Below are 17964 nucleotides of genomic sequence, written 5' to 3' on the forward strand. Positions count from 1 at the left end.
TTACAAATGTCACACACACAGCAAACAACATAGGTAATAGAAAAAGAAACAGACCTTGAATTCAGTAGTTCAGCATTGCATATTTACTTTTCATATTGCTTCGTTGCAGAAAAGATAAAACTGACAACAGCAGTTTTTAAAAAACAAACATCTTTTTGCATCCACTTTACCTGATGTGAGGTTAAGTTACACCTCCTCATTGAGTTATTTAAGGGGATTTGTTAAATGGCTCAAATTGTACAATTGAGATCAGGTGTAAGTGACACTTGAGATCCTCGTGCGTGCATGTGTTTTTCTGTGTCTCATGCAGCTCCATGCTAAAGTAACGGCTTGCTTTGGTGCTGTAGAAATGTATGATGGAACGTGTGCAGAATCCAGACGCATCAAATATGACGCTATCAACCAAAAACACGACTTCAAACAACCATGAAAAATGTTGGACAATGTTTCCTAAATGCAATGACAATCCTTCATTCAAACCAACACTTAACAGTTGAACACAGTGAGATGTGAATGTATAATGGCCAGGTTGATGACCAGTATTGCTTGTTTTTAATGTACAAATGTTTTGTAAACATTTTTAGGTCCGAGCTTAAACTTGTGATATCGACCATGTTATAAACCATGACTCAATATTGAAAAATCTAGACACTCGTTATCGTATTCCTTGAACATGCTGGATTGAAAAGTTCCCTATTTGCAGCACATAAAAACATTATAACATTTTTTCTACCAAGTTTAGAAGTTATATATGCAATACACATGCAAAGTGTCAAAGTGCACCCCGAACGGCTGTCCTTCTGTTATTTTTATCTTGTTTTAAATACATATATATATTTTTTTTTTCATAAATAACTGTGCTGGAATAATCTAATTTTCAGTGGAAGACCTGGATAGGATGGTAGAGTGGTTATCTGTGCTCAAAGTTTCAAGTCTATGACATTTTCTAAGCATCCTTTTATCACATTTGCAAATAAGCAGATCACGTTTGTAAAGAGATCCGTCACAGGCTGAGATCTGCTGCGTTTAACTTTAAAGTTAAACAGTCAACTGAACAGATCTGAACATCCATGAATCCTGAGATCCCGACACTGACTTTATGACCCGAATATAATTCCTGGGCAATCAGTTACAGGCTATCAATGAAGCTGAGATTTGGTGTGCAAATGTTGCTACTTTTTTCCTCACTTATAACCAATAAAACTTAACACAGCAAACGTAAATCTGATTTTTTTAAAAAAAGGAAATACTTTAAAAACTCATGCAAGACCTTCACCAGAGGCAAGATTAGACCTTATAGTGCAAAAGAGCCCTTGCACGAGTGCGGCCCCGTCGGACTGATTCCTTTAACCTGCAAGCATAGCTTCAAATAAAGTGGAGATATTCAAACAGAATGTGTGTGTTTGCGTTTCAGTTCTCAGTGGCTGCTGTTAGAGCTCCAGTCATAAGGGAGAAAGCTGACTTTAGTCTTCCCAGCAGAAAGGACGCCCTGAAGGCTGGTCTTCTTTGGGGAGTTACCCATGTGGTCCAGCACCCATTTCAGCAACTATTAAAAAACCAAAACAACAGAAAACAGTTTATACACTGTTTTTATCACACGCAAAAAATATTATTAAAAAATGAAAACTACCTTGTCATCAGTACCACCAAAGTCACCCTTGTACCATTTAAAGATCTGACTGAGTCGCACTTCACTTTTCCCAGAATCCACCACACAGGCATCGTCATTCTCCAGGAAAGCCTCCGCTGCAGTGCGCAGCTGGTTGTCGATGTCCTGATCAAGATAAATAAATACTCATTAAAACATCTGCATTTATTCCTAAAATCCAGTTAAAAGGTGAGCCTTGTGTGTAAGCTGCTCACCTGTGGAGTGTAGGTTTTAATGGGAGGGCAGCCCTTTGCACCACAGTTCAAGGCAAAGTGAATAAGAGGTTCAGCATCAGGCAGAGCCATCTAGTGGACAACATGGAAAGGGACAGTGAGTTTACAAATTAACGCTAGTGAGTGAGTTTTGCTGAGATTTCACAGCTGAGGGGCCAAAGTTTAGTCCTGGAGAGCCTCTGTCCTGCATGTTAAAGGGGTAGCACATTATTAGGCTTTCTCTAGCTCTGCATGAGGACACCGGCTGTGTTAGAAATAGCATACCAACCAACGTACTACACCTTCAATGAGTATATACAGTAATGTCTACCATATACTATTCGTATGATTAGGATGAGAGCGTTCTCACTGAGGTATACTCCCAAGTTTCCCAAGATGCATTTGGAACCTACTATGACAACCTGAAGCACACTGAGGCTAAATATCTCCATTAATTATCCCCCTTTGAAAGTTCTGAAAGCATTTTAAGCAAGAAAGTGACCACGTAGAACATCAACATGTGCTCATTTGATCCATAAAACTCACAGAAACACATTTCAGAGATCCGCCATTGTGCTACTGACCAAACTTCCTGTTAACTTCAAAACAAGAGCCCTATTTACAAAAGTGTTAAAAACTAATGGGAGACGAGAAGAGATGCTTTTGTGTTGAAAAGGGGGATGTTTGACTTTTAGCTTGAAGCCGGTGTCACGGTCTGAGTTTACCTCTGTACTGAGATTATAACCATAACATAATCCAATAAACAAATAAAACTTTGAAAACAAAAAATAAACAAAAACTGAATTTTTTTTTTTAGCAAAAATAATTTTTTTGGTAGTACGCATGTGCGCGCATGTGCATATACAATCTCAGTACAATGTGAACTCAGTACATGACACCGGTCCAAGCACCATTTTACATTCTGCTCTCAATGCATCATGGGGCGGTTGAGTATGACTAGTATGCTCACTATGTATACTTCAAAAATGTCCTGATATAGTTTACATCCCAGTATTTCTCGTGTTGTCAATTTTTTCATACTATCTAATGTCAGACTTAGTATGATTAGTACGTTAGTATGCCATTTCAAACACAGAGAGCAGGGAGACGTCTGAAACATGCAGTATAGGAGCTCTCCAGGACTGGACTCCAGCACGCTTGTTTTACAGTGTGTTTTTGTACCTGAAGTCGAGGGTCTGTTTTGGAGAAAGGTCGTCGAAGCTGTGCGATGCCCTTCCTGTTTCCTCGCAGGACGCCATTCTCGATGTCCTGGAGAGTGAACACTTCTCCACCAATCAGGTAGCTCACATAATTGAAGAACTGAAACAAATGAAAGCAGGATGATGGGATGTTGTAGCAGAACACAAAGCCATGCTGGTGTTCCAGTGAAGCTGTGTAATCTACCCTGTATCTCTGCCAGATGTTGGTGGGCGCCCCCAGGCGTAGATACCCATGGATGACTAAGGCATTGTAGATGTTGATGAAGAATGCCAGCTTCTCCTCGCGGCCCAGCGACAGCAGCTCCACCCGCTGCAGCTGAATGGCTAGCTCACAGTAACGCTCAAACACAGGGTCGGCAGACATGCCTTTGTAGTCCACAGACTGATAGATAAAAGGAAACCCCAACACGCGACATTAAAGACGCCCAAAGCTCACGCAGAAAACCATGGATGTTACCTTGCCATCGGCTGAGAGATGTTCAGAGAACAATTTTAAAACCATGTCGCGTAGAAGCAGCGAAATCTGAGCAGCTAGAAAACAAAAAGAGAGAAACATATTGTTTATAATGAGGTTTAAAGCCACCAATGCATAAAGTGTAGAATGAACACAGGTCAGAACTACTTAATCAACGACTACCGGTACCTGGGGAAAAAAGTGTTCATTTTTATGGTAACTTAATCGTGTTTGCCAAACACTTAAATAACTTAGGAGTTCTGACTCAGTTAAAGACATAGAGTAGGCCTCATAGATCAATAAATCAAGATGAAAAAGAATAAAATTGCCGATTGAAAGTTTGTTTGATCTCCATTGTAAACACTGTTTGTCGGAAGAGTTTCGTGCACTGCATTGTGGGATGTTGAGTCCCATAAATGGATACATATAAGTGTTTTTCTTTCATTCTTTCTGTGATTTCTTGAGTTTATTCACCACACAAGAAGGACAATGATTAGTTTTTACTCAATTTTTATTCTAGTTTGGTCCCAGTATTCCCAGTGATGTCCACTCACTCCGCCAGACATTCAATTTTGGCCAGAAATGTGTTAGAAACTCATTTTGGCAGAGTTTTTGGGGGCAAACACAAGAAATCATGTAAAGTAAAAACACTTCTATTCATCTGTCTACGAGAATCCACATTCCACAATGCAATGCGCAAAACATTTTCAATAATTTCAATAAACGGTGTGTTTACAGTGGAGATCAAAGTACATTTTGGAGCAGCAATTTCAACCATTTACATCTTTTTTCAAAGCAAATCTTAAATGTATTGATCTGAGGCCTACACTGTCTTTATCTGATTAAGAAAAATATCGTCTCCAGCACCTTTTAAGACGGCGTACACAAAATTCAATATAAGAAATATTAAAAACTGTTAGACACTTTTAGAAAACACTAAGTTAGATTGTTTAGAGATGAAAAGCACAACCAGCAGCAACCAACATATAAACAGGTGCAAGCATTTAGAAATACACAACATTCAGCTCGAGACATAATGTAAAGAGGCATCCATCGACACCACCACCGAAGAAGAAATAAACATAGATGTAGCATAGCAAACCAAGCACCAAAGAGCAAGATTGTGTGTATGATGGAATTTCCATTTTAAATCAGTTTTCACCCGTAGGAATGCAATCTTAGAACTACAACTACTGATGTCAAACTCTGATTATTATTAGTTAGTAGTGGTTATCACACTGAGGAAGGAGCCCTGCTTTAATCTGTGCACCACATTCTTCATTGACCCGAGGAGCAAACACCAAGCCAGCAGCCAGGACGAGCTCAGCGTGGTGTTCCAAATCTGCTCTGGAGCTCCTAACCTACCAGGGATGGGACTGCACGTGGCTGTTTGTCCTGCGTTGAGCGCTGAGTTGGGGTCGTCTTCCAGCAGCCTGTACAGTGTGTCCTCGGCATCTTTTCCCTCAGCAAACGAGCCGCCCTGCTGCCCGCCGCCATGCACACACACCATGTACTTCTTCTGCAACAGTGCCCGGCCCGTGTCACAGGCCTCAGCCCTGGCTGGCACACACAGAGCTCAATGTCTTCAGAGTGTTATGATGGCTCAGAGAAATGAGCGGAACCGGACGCATCCATCCACAGCCTTTTACTTACCCAAACCCTTCTCTCTGTGCAGCCAGTCCAGCAGCTGGCCTGCTGAGAAGCACTTTTTGTATGAAGTCAGTCCTCTCCTTTGACTGCAAATTACACTGGCACGTTTCAGGTCCTCTACCAGGTCTGCCAACTCATCTTTCTCACAGCTAAACTCTGTGCGGATCATCCCAAAACCCCACATGAAGAAACAACACAAAGGAACACAAGTTTGAAACAAACACATGATGGAGAGAAGCAGCTACAACGTAGCCACCAATCTGTCTGCTAGCAGCTGGGTCAGAAAACGAACCATTTTAGGAGCAAACACTGAGTTAAAGCTGCAGTATGTAGAATTGTGAGACTTCTATAGAAACAACCATGTTCCACCATCCCCTCCCTGTTTCAAAACCAATTGTCCCTTACCGTTATCCTCGTGAAGCTTCTCTTTTCTGTTATCACTCTGAAACCAGTGGGGCAGACCGTGCGCAGTCACAGAGGACCACACAAACTCAAAGCAGACCTCCGTGCAGTCTCTTCAGCCAGAGTATGTTTGGAACTTTAGATTGTTGCGTATCCACATCGGTCTTCCTTTTTCCACTTGCTTTGCCATGTAACCGCTGTGTCTAACGCCGCGATGGAGACTTCTCCTGTTGGAATGTTCTAAACCTCATATATATATATATATATATATATATAGCCAAGAGAAGGTGTAAAAGTGCATTGTCCTATCAGAACACTTTGGATTACAATATACTCAAAGATGATTATGAAGCAAAAAAAAAAAAAAAAAAAAAAAACTTACATACTGCAGCTTTAACTTATATATAAACAATTCTGTAAAAAACCTGTACACTTTCTGCTTGATAACATCTGCAAGAATGACAACCAGGAAGGAAGAACTAATAACACTAACTGGGGTTACTAAATGTTTTTACAATTGTTCATGACAAACATGAGAAAAGACAAAAAGTCCTGGTTGAACGATCTGTGAACTATTGGACAACTTCGAAGGCTCCTATTATGAAATGGGAACTAATTGGTATTCAGGATGACAAAGCATTTTAAATACATCCCCTGCCAGAGTTTCTTTGACATCCTCCAATACATCATAAATGGAAAAGAAAAGAAAACCTGGAAAAGCCAAAAGACCACTCCAAAATCTTGTTGTGATCAACTGAAGATAACGCTTCAGAGACATTTTTTATTACCTTGAATTCTGTCTGTTTCCCTCTTGGGGAAACGACTGTTTACACTGTGAGGAAGAAAATAAACTGGCCTAATGAGGAACCGAGGGGAGGGCGGTGCTGCACAGCTCACCCTGAGTATTGAGTTTCCTTCATCAACTGTCAGTGTTGCCAACAGGAGATGAGTACACACGCACACGCACACGCACACACACACACACACACACATCTGCTGTTGCATAAACATACCACATCTGTTGACACTATTTCATAATCGCTTATCATCTTCTTGGATCATCTCCAAGTCAGAGGCCCAAAGTGACTTTTGTACTAAAAACATTATCCAGCACTGTAAAGGTTTCCCCTGCTGTGTTTTATTTCATGTTGTGATGGAGCAGATGTTTATCTAATTCCTAGGACTAGCAGGGACTCTGTAATTACATTTCAACACAATGTGAATAACTACGCAGTGATTCAACAAAGTGAGCTCACCTCCATCATTCTCTCCACCTGTGTCCTCTGATTGGTTCCTGTTTGGTAACGGTGGAGCGTCCGCTGGAAGAGGCTCCTCCTTCACCATATTCACCAACCTCGCCAACTCGTTTGGTGCCTGAAAATATCAGAAAGCAACAGAGAGTTCAGCCAACTTTGTTAATTCATATTGCTAATGCTAAGATATTGCCATTGCTAGGCAAATGCTATTGCTAATACTAGGCCAATGTTAATGCTTGGTTAATGCTATTGTTAGGTCAATGCTAAAGCTGGGTTAGTGCTAATGCTTGGTTAATGCTATTGTTAGGTTAATCTTAATGCTAGGCTAATGCTATTGTTAGGCTAATGCTAAACTTCGGCTGATGTTAATGCTATGCTTATGCTAACTTCTGTTAATGCTAGTCAACGCTAATGCTAGCTAATGCTAATGCCATTGTCCATATTTTAACTTGTGTGTCTGTGTGTGGTGGGCAGGGTTTTTACGGGGTGGGTGTATTTTAAAATATGGAAAAGCACTATGAGTTACATCTTTGTATGAAAAGTGCTTTTTATAAATTATCATTGACTGATTTATTTAATTGATTGATTAATGCTAGCAAATGCTAAGCTAATGCAGTGCAACGCAGGCCAGCACCTGCATCCTCACTTGCATTTTCTTCAGGAAATGCAAATATTCTCTAACATTAGGCAGGGCAAAGCAAGCATTTCATATACAAGGCAACTCAATGTGCTTTACAGGATCAAAAAGTGCAACAGAAAACATTCAACAGCTTAAAATTCATTAAGAACATTAAAGTCAGCAGTAAAAACATTTAAAATAATCAACAAACTCATTAAAGCAACAACAACCTGACCAAAAATCTCCCTCTCAATCATACAAAGTAGAGAAAAAGAGTGCCTTTAACTTTGATTTAAAAACATTTTCACACTGGATGCTGACTTCAGCTCTGCGGGCAGTTTGTTCCACTTCTTTACAGCAAAAAAAAATTACAAATAAAATGTGGATAGCTTTATTTCTCACCAGTTTCTGCAGATCGTCATTACCCCCGACATGAACGCTGTTGAAGAAGATCTGAGGGACGGTGCTGCGTCCCGTCAGCTCCTTCACCCTGGACCTCAGCTCTGAATGCCTACCGATGTCCACGTCATACACTGACACGCCCAAACGTCCCAGCGTGGCCTTCGCTTGCACGCAGTGTGGACAGCCCTGAACGGAGTATACGGTCACCCGACCCTGCGCATTGCTGTCAAAGTCCTCCATCTACAGAAGTCACAGAAAAGGAAGGTACAAGGGATTAATAAGAGCAGTAGTTAAACATTTTTAGCTCAAGTACCCCTTTTCTCCTATTTCTGAGTCCAAGTACCCCCTTAGTCCGACTACAACATTTTGCTTAGAGAACTATTTAAAAACGACTATAGAGCATAATGATGGAATGAACGAGTGATAACACATTTTAAAGAGTCTTATTTTGTAAATAAGTGGAAAGAAACGGTATTCAGTGCAGCGGTTCCCAATGTTTTTTGGATCGTGATCCCATTGTTTATATCAAGAATTTCTGACAACCCCAAAGAATTGATACAATTAGTGTTTGATCATGTTTGAACTAATGGTTCCTTGCTGCCAGGCTTTTCAGAAGGCAGTGGCTATCCGTACGGTTTCTGTATCAATGTACCGACATTCTATCCTGTACGCAGCGCCCCTATTTGGCCAGTTTAGCTCACATGATAGGTCAGTCATTGGCCAGTTTAGGCCATGTGACTAAGACTAAACCTTACCCTTACCCTAAAAATTGTTGTGATACTGGGTTACAACCTAAATCCTAACCCTAAACCTAAGACGCTACGTACTTGTACTTCAGTAACCGTACCAATAGCACCGGGGGTTGTTTGTACGGCAACCGTACCAAAAGACACTTTCTTTTCAGAATATCTTTGTTGCTCATTCTTGAGCCTAAAATAAAATTCAATCATACTATCAGTGTCCATTGTGTATCTTTAGCTGCTCTACGGTTCAGGAAGGCATTACTAATAACTACTATTTCTTGCGCATGTTATAGCTAATTCATGGCCACAATTGTTGTTTTTTCTTAACCAAATCATTTCTGGGGCTCTGTACAGATGATAATATTATTATTGCATACCAAGTTTTGGCATTTACCATGATGACAGCAGTTGGATAGAAACTGTTCCTCAACTATTTTGTCCAAGTTTGAACACCACATCTGAAGTTTGAAAGGTCATGTATTCTGTTTTAACGAAGCTTTAAAATTCATATTAGGGACCAAACAAAGCCGTAGATGCACTATAAAGACAGAGTTAAAGTTGCAAAGCGGGTTTGGATATGATAGAAGGGTGCAATTATTTTCTTTCTGTTTGTTTCTTTGTGTTCAATACCAGTCAAGGTTCACCCTGTCAATGAGGGTTAATGTTTCAACATTGCAGTGGAAAATTAACCAACTGTTTGCTATGGCCTTGATGTCACAATACACACTGTCAATAGGATCAAATGTCTTAGTAGAACTTGATCAACTGTAGAAGTGAGATTAGATACACAACATTGATAATTAGTCAGACATTACTTCACCAGAGAGGTTCTGTCTGAGCAAATTGGGCAACAAAGGAAATTCTCAGACAATAGTTTAACAATTTGCCTATTGGTATGGTTGCCGTATGGACAACCCCCATGTGCTATTGGTACGGTTACCGAAGTACAAGTACGTAGCGTTTTAGGTTTAGGATTAGGTTATAACCCAATATCGCAACATTTTTTAGGGTTAGAGTTAGGTTAAGGGTAAGGGTTCGGGTTCGTCTTAGTCACGCGACCTAAACTGACCAATGACTGACCTATCACGTGACCTAAACTGGCCAAATAGGGGCAGTGCGAATAGAATGTCGGTATATTGATACGGCAACCGTACGGATAGCCACTGAAATAGTTTAACAATGTGCCTTTTGTGACAAACAAACTCTCTCTACGCTAAGTGATGATCAACAGAAACAATGGGAGAAAAACTGACAAAAACACAACAGTATTAAAAATATTGCATTGTATCAAAATACTATTTTTTTTTTTTTTTTTTTAATTGTATGAACCCCCTGAATGTGAAATAAAAATTGTTGTGATATAGGGTTATAACCTAACCCTAAAACGTTACGTACGTGTACTTCGGTAACCGTACAAATAGACACTTTCAATAAAAATAAATAAATAAATGGTAATAATTTCCAGCTGTAATGAATTAAACGATAGTTTAGTAATAAAACATATATAACAGTAAAAACAGCTACTATGATCTCAAAATGGCTAGTCCTATTTTTACACACAGCTTAAACCGCAGTTCAGCTAAGCTAGTTACAGTAGTAATAAATCAGAAATAAACAGTACCTTACCTTTCAGGGTTTCACTTCATTGATACAAAAGTACAGTAATAAACCACACGTTTCGTCTTCGGGTATTTTTAACAAACCATTCTAGTACAAAAAAGACAGCCCTAATAGCAGCGCAGATGCTTTTTTAGCAGGTGGAGGCACAGAGACGCACTGACGATACATCACCGCACAGCAGAGGAGGCTAACAATATGCTAACCATGCTAACCCGCACTAGCTGCTGAGGCTAGCCTTTCTCTGGATGCGTTCAGGCACACGTCGGAAATTTTACGTCGCAGTAAAGAGGTTATGTTTTATTATGTGTTAATAATATTCATTATTATCATTATTATTATTATTAGTGAGATATTGAGCCTATTAAACAGCTCTTTGTTCATTCTGTGAATAATGGTGATTTGATTGGTTTGATATGGTTTTATTAAACACAAACCTAAATGTTTTGCTAGTCAATGAAACATCTGTGTTATTCAATTGTACGACAGTGCTATAAACACTAAATGCAATCCAATCAATGTATTAATTTGATATGTTAAATAGAATATATAGTAGATGTATTATTAGTATCTGATAGTACTAATTTAGCACACTAAATTAATGAATAAAAGTAACTCTTCTTTGGTTGATTTAAAATGTTATGTTTGCCAAATCAGTGGTTTCTTTTTTTAACCATCATTGAATAAAAAATAAATAAAACTGATTTGAAATAAAGTAAAAACCTGATTTTAAGTTAATCTACGATACAATTGCATGTCGAATTGTTGTATCAAGTAACAAGTCGTACGTGAATGTAGCACCAGCACCCTAGTACCGGACTGTTTGTTCAGCTGCTGCTTGTTCCTACACGGACGTATTTGAAGTACGTCACGGAAAAAGATAAACAGGACAGATATCGATTACATGTGGGGACACACACGACCTATGGAGGGCAGAAATACGCCTCAGATGCGTTTAGTCTGCTGGAAATTGTAAATAAGGAAGAAGAAGAAGAAGATAAACAGTGGCGTGTAGAAGATGTTTGGTCTGTCAGAAAAAGAACGTTGTGGATTCAAAAGGATCTTCTCTTTAATGACACACTCGGACTTGTTGTCACTCAGTGACACAGTTACGAATAAGGTGATCGCCGTGGAAAATGTTACAGGTGAGGCTTAGTTTAGCATCAGAAACCGAAACTGCTTTCCCAGTATTCCGATTTATTTCAGGTGATATCCGGTTTGAATAATCCCAAAGGTTTGATTGCAGTACTGTTGGACATCATGGGTTCGATAGAAGAATGGACATCCTCAAATTTTAATCTAATTGTTTTGTATAACAGAAAGTCTTTTAGGTTATGAAGTATGAATTGAGTTTCTCTGCTTTCACCTAAAAAAACAAATTAGTCTGAACTGTAGTTTTGACCAGTGTTGCACAGTAAATAAACTTAACCATGGAATATTAATAATGCCTCACATTTGACACTTACTAATTCGTCAATTTTGTCTTGTATTAGACAGCCAACTTCAAGCAAAAAAAAAAAAAAAAAAAGAAGAAGAAATATTGGATTATATTGACTCTGCTCCAACTTCTTCTGTTCATTTTTTTTCTTATTGGATTTATTGAAGTTATTTTTCGGGATATTATAATTTATAAATGTATTATTTATTTATATCAATTGTTGACCAACATGTTTAATGTAAAATGTATGTAACCCATTGGTTAATAACAAATGGTCAGTTTGTCAATTGTTCTTTGTTTGAGTTTTATCACTTGATTAAGCCTTTTCCAACATTCCACATATTACAAAATATGTAATAAAAGTAAGTGTACTTGTAGCCAATATTGGATCAATATCGGCCAATATACAATTTGTCAATATCAGTATCTTGTCAGACGTGAATAAGTTGTACCGGGACACTTTCAGTGAGAAAGTCAGCAATTTAAATAGTAGGGCTGGGCAAAAAAAAAAAAAAAAAAAAAAAAAATGATTTATTGAATTTGTAAATAAAAACGATTTTTATTAAGCCAATTTGAGTTAAAAAAACAAAACAAAAAAAGATATATATATATATTATTTTTTTTTTTTTTCCCCACCACAGTTTTTTTGGACTTTTTCGCATTCCGTCCTTGTGGGTTACCGCAATCGAAACTCAAATTTTTCTTTAAAAAAATTGGAGATTTTTTTTTTTTTAAGGCAAAACACCCAGCTCTAATAAATAGTCGAGAAACTGATGGTAACTTGTCTGTCCCCTCCCGTTTCTATGAAACCTTTAAGTTTGCTTTGACTCACCAGTTTAATCTTAACTATCATGCTCAATGGCACTATTGTTTTCAAATACTTCATATTTTATATGATGGTTTTTATGTTTATTTTTGCGATGCAGAGGCCATCGATACAATTCTCTCATTCACAAAAAATGCAGAAGAGCTCCTGAAAAGAAGGAAGATTTACCGAGATGTGATATTCAAATACCTGGCGATGGAGGGCGTGACCATGCCTCCGAACAGTGAGAAACATCAGCTGGTGAAGAGGACACTGGAGCTGTGGTCATCAGGAAAGGTGACACAAATGTTCCCACGTCACAAGAAAGCATCGGTCGTCACTTATGTTATTTATTTGTTATCGACACAACTAGGGATGTAACGATTCACTCAACTTCCTATACGATTAGATTCACGATACTGGGTTCATGATACAATTCTCTCACGATTTATTTTACAAAATGGGACTGTAGACAAATGATGACTGAAAATACTGCACTATTTTCCTTTTATTTTTTATTGTCAAAAGAATCCCTTGATAAACTATTCAAAACAATGCAATTTAACTACAAATAAATCCTGAATAAAATAAAAAAAAAGGAATAATACAAATAAAGAAGAAGCATGTTAATTTAAATTCTGGTTCTATAGTAAACAATGCAAAACTGCATAATAGTTCTTTTTCTTTTTAAAAGTGCAACTGAAAATGTATTTTGTGCCTTAACAATTGGACTTTAAAAATACAGTGATTGTACTATATTTACAGCAGATATTTGTTCGGACCAGCCAAGGGCGCTGGTAACCCAGTGGTCGGTTGGCATGCAGCTATTCTAGCAGTGAAGAAGAGATGCTATGCTAGCAGACAAAGCTAATAGAAAAACATGACTTCTACAGATATTCAGGTAATATTACAGATATTATTTCGGTGCTAAAGGGGTAAGGAATCATTTATGAACGTGTTTAGGAGTAGAAGGCGGCCAGAAAGAAAGTAGTAGCAGATTCCGCCCACCGCCTACGCTTCTAGACAAGAGAAGGATAAATATATATATAGCGCCCTCTGCTGTTTAAAAAAAGTACTGCGATTCAGTTTTCAGAGTATCGATATGAACCGTGATACCTATGAATCGATTTTTAACTGCCTTACGATTAATCGTTACATCCCTAGCCACAACTGATAGTTTGTTCATGAGTTGGTATTAACAAGCCTGTAAGCATACAGTTTGGAGTTCACTTCTTTTCATGAGGAAAAACAGTCTGAAACATGCTGTGTTTGTTACCAGTTATGCATGAAAAACATCTTTACTTCACTTTAGTCACAAATGTGTTGTTTAAAACGTTTAAGGTTATGGATGTAACGATTCACTCAACTCCCGATACGATTCGATTCCCGATACTGGGTTCACGATACAATTCTCTCACCATTTATTTTACAAAATGAGACTGTAGATAAATAATGACTGAAAAATATTCATTTTTTTCTTCAAAAATTAAAATACTGTACTGTTTTCTTTTATCTTTCATTGTCAAAAGAATCCCTTGATAAACTATGCAAAACAATGAAATTTAAATAAAAATCAATCCAGAAATAAATAAATAGTACAAATGAAGAAGAAGGCTATTCATTTAGATTCTGATTCAGTTTCACAGTATTGATCGATTTTTAACTGCCTCACGATGAATCTTTTCATCCCTATTTAAGGTTAATGAACACAAGCAGGAAGAAGCCGATCAGAAGATGTCCGACTCCACCAATGTGAAACCCTCAGTGGACGTCGACCCTCTGGTCCTCGGTCAGCATTTTTGTCGATGGTTCTTTCAACTCTTGAACAGTCAGAACTCGTCCCTGAATCAACCGCCTCAAGCCTGGGGACCACAACACTTCTGGCCAGATGTGAAATTAAAGCTCTTTGCCAGGTGAGAGCAACATCAGTTATTTTTGTGTTTGAGTTTTTATATGCGGCGCTAAAAATGTCACAGAAATGTTTCGGCTGCATGTGAGTGATATGTGACCGGGAACAAAATGTGACGTGCAACTAAAGTGTGAAAATAATGATTTTTGTCGGCATGTGAAGTTGAACAGAACAATAAACAAACTTTCAATAGCTGACTTAAAAAAATAATAATAATCCTTTTTTGTTTTTTTAAAGCTTTTTGACACAGAATGCAAACAATGTTTCTTTATTTCCTGCATTTTTTAAAAAATGTGTTTATTATGCAGGTAATTAGTTTAATCTAGTTTTTGATGTATTAAGAAACATGATGATACGCATAGGGCTGCAACTAACGACTGTTTTAATAGTCGACTAGTCATCAATTATTGAAACGATTAATCGACTAATCGGATAATAAATCGTACAATTATTTGTTTTAAATTTGGCATGTCATGGGTGAAATGTTCCCAGACTAGGGATGGGCGATATAGACTAAAAATGTATCCCAAATTTCTGGTATTTCTCACAGTAATGATAAAAATTACGATGAATAAAAACAATAAATAAATCAAAAAACTATTCCCAACTTGTAGTGTAAACCAGTGTAAACAGGTTCCTTACAAATACAAATTCAATTGAATACATCAACACTAGAATGTACTTCAGTAATAGGATTTATACAATAATAAAAAAAGCTGCAATAGCTGCTGAATGAAGAGTTAATTGGTTGATATTTTATGGAATATATTTGTGCATGTGGGTCACTCTATTAGTGTTATTGTATGCAATTCATTCATTTTCTCATTTATATTTAAATTATTTTCTAAAAAAAAAAGGCACATGAAAAGGAAAAGTAACTTCAATAGTCTTTTAACTCTTTAATATAAACTTTTTTATGAACTCGTTAGCATTAGCTTAAGAAATGTCTGTCCCCATTAATAAAGATACAGTAGGTATAAATGTAAGGGCACCCCCGTTTTTCCGAAAAATCACAAAATGCGCAATCCGGATCAAATCCAGATGAAACTTTGTGGGATAATGAAAAAATAAAAAAATCTGAGTCAAATTTCATAAAGATCGGTCAATTATGAACCCAGATATTAATTTTTGAAATGTCGCCAATAATGAAAGATTGAGATTTTTCAATTTAGAAAAACAAACAAACTGATCCAGAATCAGTATATTGATCCAGATTGCGTCTTCCATGGCGTAAAGTCTATCTTTGGTCAAAATCTTGTCCAAATTTTTTAAATAATAATTTGGATGCAATCCTGCTAACAGACAAACAAATAAACTGTTTTTTTAATTTTGTTTTTTTTTCAGAGCTGGCAGCGAACGGATGGAAGAGTTTCTGGGCTCCGAACTGGTCAGCTGTCGTCTTTTAGCGCTGCCAAGTACAGAGCGCCTCATATTCAGTCCCAACCTGGAGCCTCGGGGCCTGAAGGCGCTGGTGTCTCCTCACGGGTTGGTGCTGGTGGCTGTTGCCGGGACGATCCACAGAGACGCCACCTGTCTGGGCATCTTCGAACAGGTTTTCGGACTCATTCGCTCGCCGCTAGACAACGACAGCTGGAAGATTAAGTTTATTCACCTGAAAATCCGAGGGCAGGACTGCGTTAGTGGGGCTGAGGTGGCAGCGCCAGCTTTGAGTTTCAACTCCACTGATCTGCAGCTCCTCTGTAGTTAGAGACCATCCACGCGCTTTAGTCACTCTTTTATCATCCAAGGTGTGTCCCATTTTATTTATTTTTTTCATCAATATCAGACTTCACAGGCAGGAATTAATAACGTTAATGCTACTGGAAAGCTTTACAACATACACATGAGAATTTCAGCCTCAAAAGTGAGTTTTTAATGCATGTTTTTGGTTAGGAAAATATAAAAGGTGAAGATTCTTTATTGCAAAGCTTTGTGCCTTAATGTCATGTTTCCATAGTTTTATGTCTGTTATTGTAAATAAGAAAAAAAAAATGTTTCATAAAAATATTTGTAAATTTGCACTATATAAAAAAATAAATATTTTTTTTTCCATCATAAAAATAAATTGGATTATGGATTTAGGATGTCTGAGTTCATATATTTACATCCATATAAAGGTTTCTGTAGGGTGCCTTTTATATTCAAGCAAATCAATACTAATGTAATTAACTTTAAGGTCAACAACCCTAATTAAACATATAACCATTTACAGTATTGTTTGAAAGACTATTTTTAGTGATGATGGATTTCTAATGCTTCCCTGCAATTGACTTCCAGAGCGTTCAGGGATCAGAAACCTGTGGTTTGTTGTTGATTCCAGTATTTAAATACTGTACCAGTTTGTGAGAGTGCCTAAAAGATCCAATAAACACAGTTTTCAATACAAAATATTAAATAGAAGCAACGCAAAGATGTGCAAATCAACCCCGAAGCTTAAAATACTGCACAACAAATACCACTACATGAAAACCTTTTATTGGTTCTTTTGCGGCTGTTTTTTTACATTCATAGACTGTTTTAGTTTATACAGTATAAATATTTATTTTATGAAATATGAAAAAAAATTTGGTGTCAGATTTCATTACTTGTTTCTATATTTTACATTTTTAATAAGTTTGCCAATTAAAAATGCACATGTATTCATTTTATTTCAGTTCATATTTATATTATTGTAATGGAAAATGTAGAGATTATCTATATGACACGTGAAAAAAAACCAAATATGTCAAAATGACAACAAAAACATACAAACTGACAACAGCAATACACAAAATCACAATATTTCTCAATAAACACACAATATGACACCAAAAAACAGAAAAATAAACAAATCAAAAGCAAACTTGGACAGAATGACTCAACACAAATAAAGTAGTCACTGACCCTTCTTGTATTATGGAATAAAAAAAAAATATTTTCAACATTAATGTGGCCCTCAGGTCTGATAAATTTATTTTTTATTATTTTTTTCTGTCTTTTAAAATGTGTGGTTGTATCAGGCAGACATGCAAACAATTATGTTTATTAACAATATCAAGAAAAGATTCATACAGTACGTGCTTTAGTACCGTAACTCAAGTGTCAAACTCGAGGCCTGGGGGCCAAATCCGGCCCTCCAGTGCATTTGATTCGATCCGCTGCAGAAAGTGAAAATGACAGAAAAAAACATGAATCATTGTATAAATGACCAAATAATTCAGCTGTAAGTTATTGTGGAAAGAACAAAAATCCTGCAATTTTCCTCAAAAATCTCCCTGAATTAAATAAAAAAATGGTTTAGACAATAAAGGACATTTAAGTATCTGTCACATATTGCTTAGACATTGTTGATGCCTTTCATACTTTGTCTAATTTATTTATCACTAGAAGTGCACACTTGGGTATAATAATGTGAAAATTGTTCATTTTTGTTCCTAAAACAATGAGTTAGACACCCCTGCTGTAACTTAATCAACCAAACACTACCTTTCAAAATATCAAACACATTTATAGATAAATATTAATCAATCAATAATAATTAATAAGGAATCTAAACATTTTAAATTAATTGTTCTGTGTATTGATTGTGTTGTCATGCACATGAAACAGA

The 17964-nt window shown here is 37.2% G+C and overlaps 2 protein-coding genes across 3 annotated transcripts; one reads left to right on the forward strand and one right to left on the reverse strand.

Annotated features, from left to right (window-relative positions):
• Positions 1-68: 68 nt before the first annotated feature.
• Positions 69-10449, reverse strand: LOC114454879 (uncharacterized). 2 transcript variants are annotated; one of them, XM_028435730.1, is made up of 11 exons: positions 10233-10449; positions 7864-8103; positions 6843-6960; positions 5188-5340; positions 4900-5094; positions 3538-3611; positions 3265-3462; positions 3043-3180; positions 1864-1953; positions 1631-1774; positions 69-1546 (listed from the first exon to the last, which is right to left on the reverse strand). In XM_028435730.1, the coding sequence occupies exons 2-11, from the start codon at positions 8101-8103 to the stop codon at positions 1418-1420; spliced, it is 1479 nt and encodes a 492-aa protein (XP_028291531.1). In that variant the 5' UTR covers positions 10233-10449; the 3' UTR covers positions 69-1417. The 2 variants fall into 2 exon arrangements, with proteins under 2 accessions (XP_028291531.1, XP_028291532.1); XM_028435731.1 differs by lacking the exons at positions 4900-5094; positions 5188-5340.
• Positions 10450-11078: 629 nt separating this feature from the next.
• On the forward strand, positions 11079-16229 carry c21h3orf38 (chromosome 21 C3orf38 homolog). Its single transcript, XM_028435752.1, has 4 exons — positions 11079-11368; positions 12588-12763; positions 14165-14379; positions 15720-16229. Exons 1-4 carry the CDS (start codon positions 11242-11244, stop codon positions 16081-16083), a joined length of 882 nt encoding a protein of 293 aa, XP_028291553.1. The 5' UTR covers positions 11079-11241; the 3' UTR covers positions 16084-16229.
• Positions 16230-17964: the final 1735 nt, after the last annotated feature.

Source organism: Gouania willdenowi, chromosome 21 (genome assembly GCF_900634775.1).
Source record: "Gouania willdenowi chromosome 21, fGouWil2.1, whole genome shotgun sequence".
NCBI lineage: Eukaryota > Metazoa > Chordata > Actinopteri > Blenniiformes > Gobiesocidae > Gouania > Gouania willdenowi.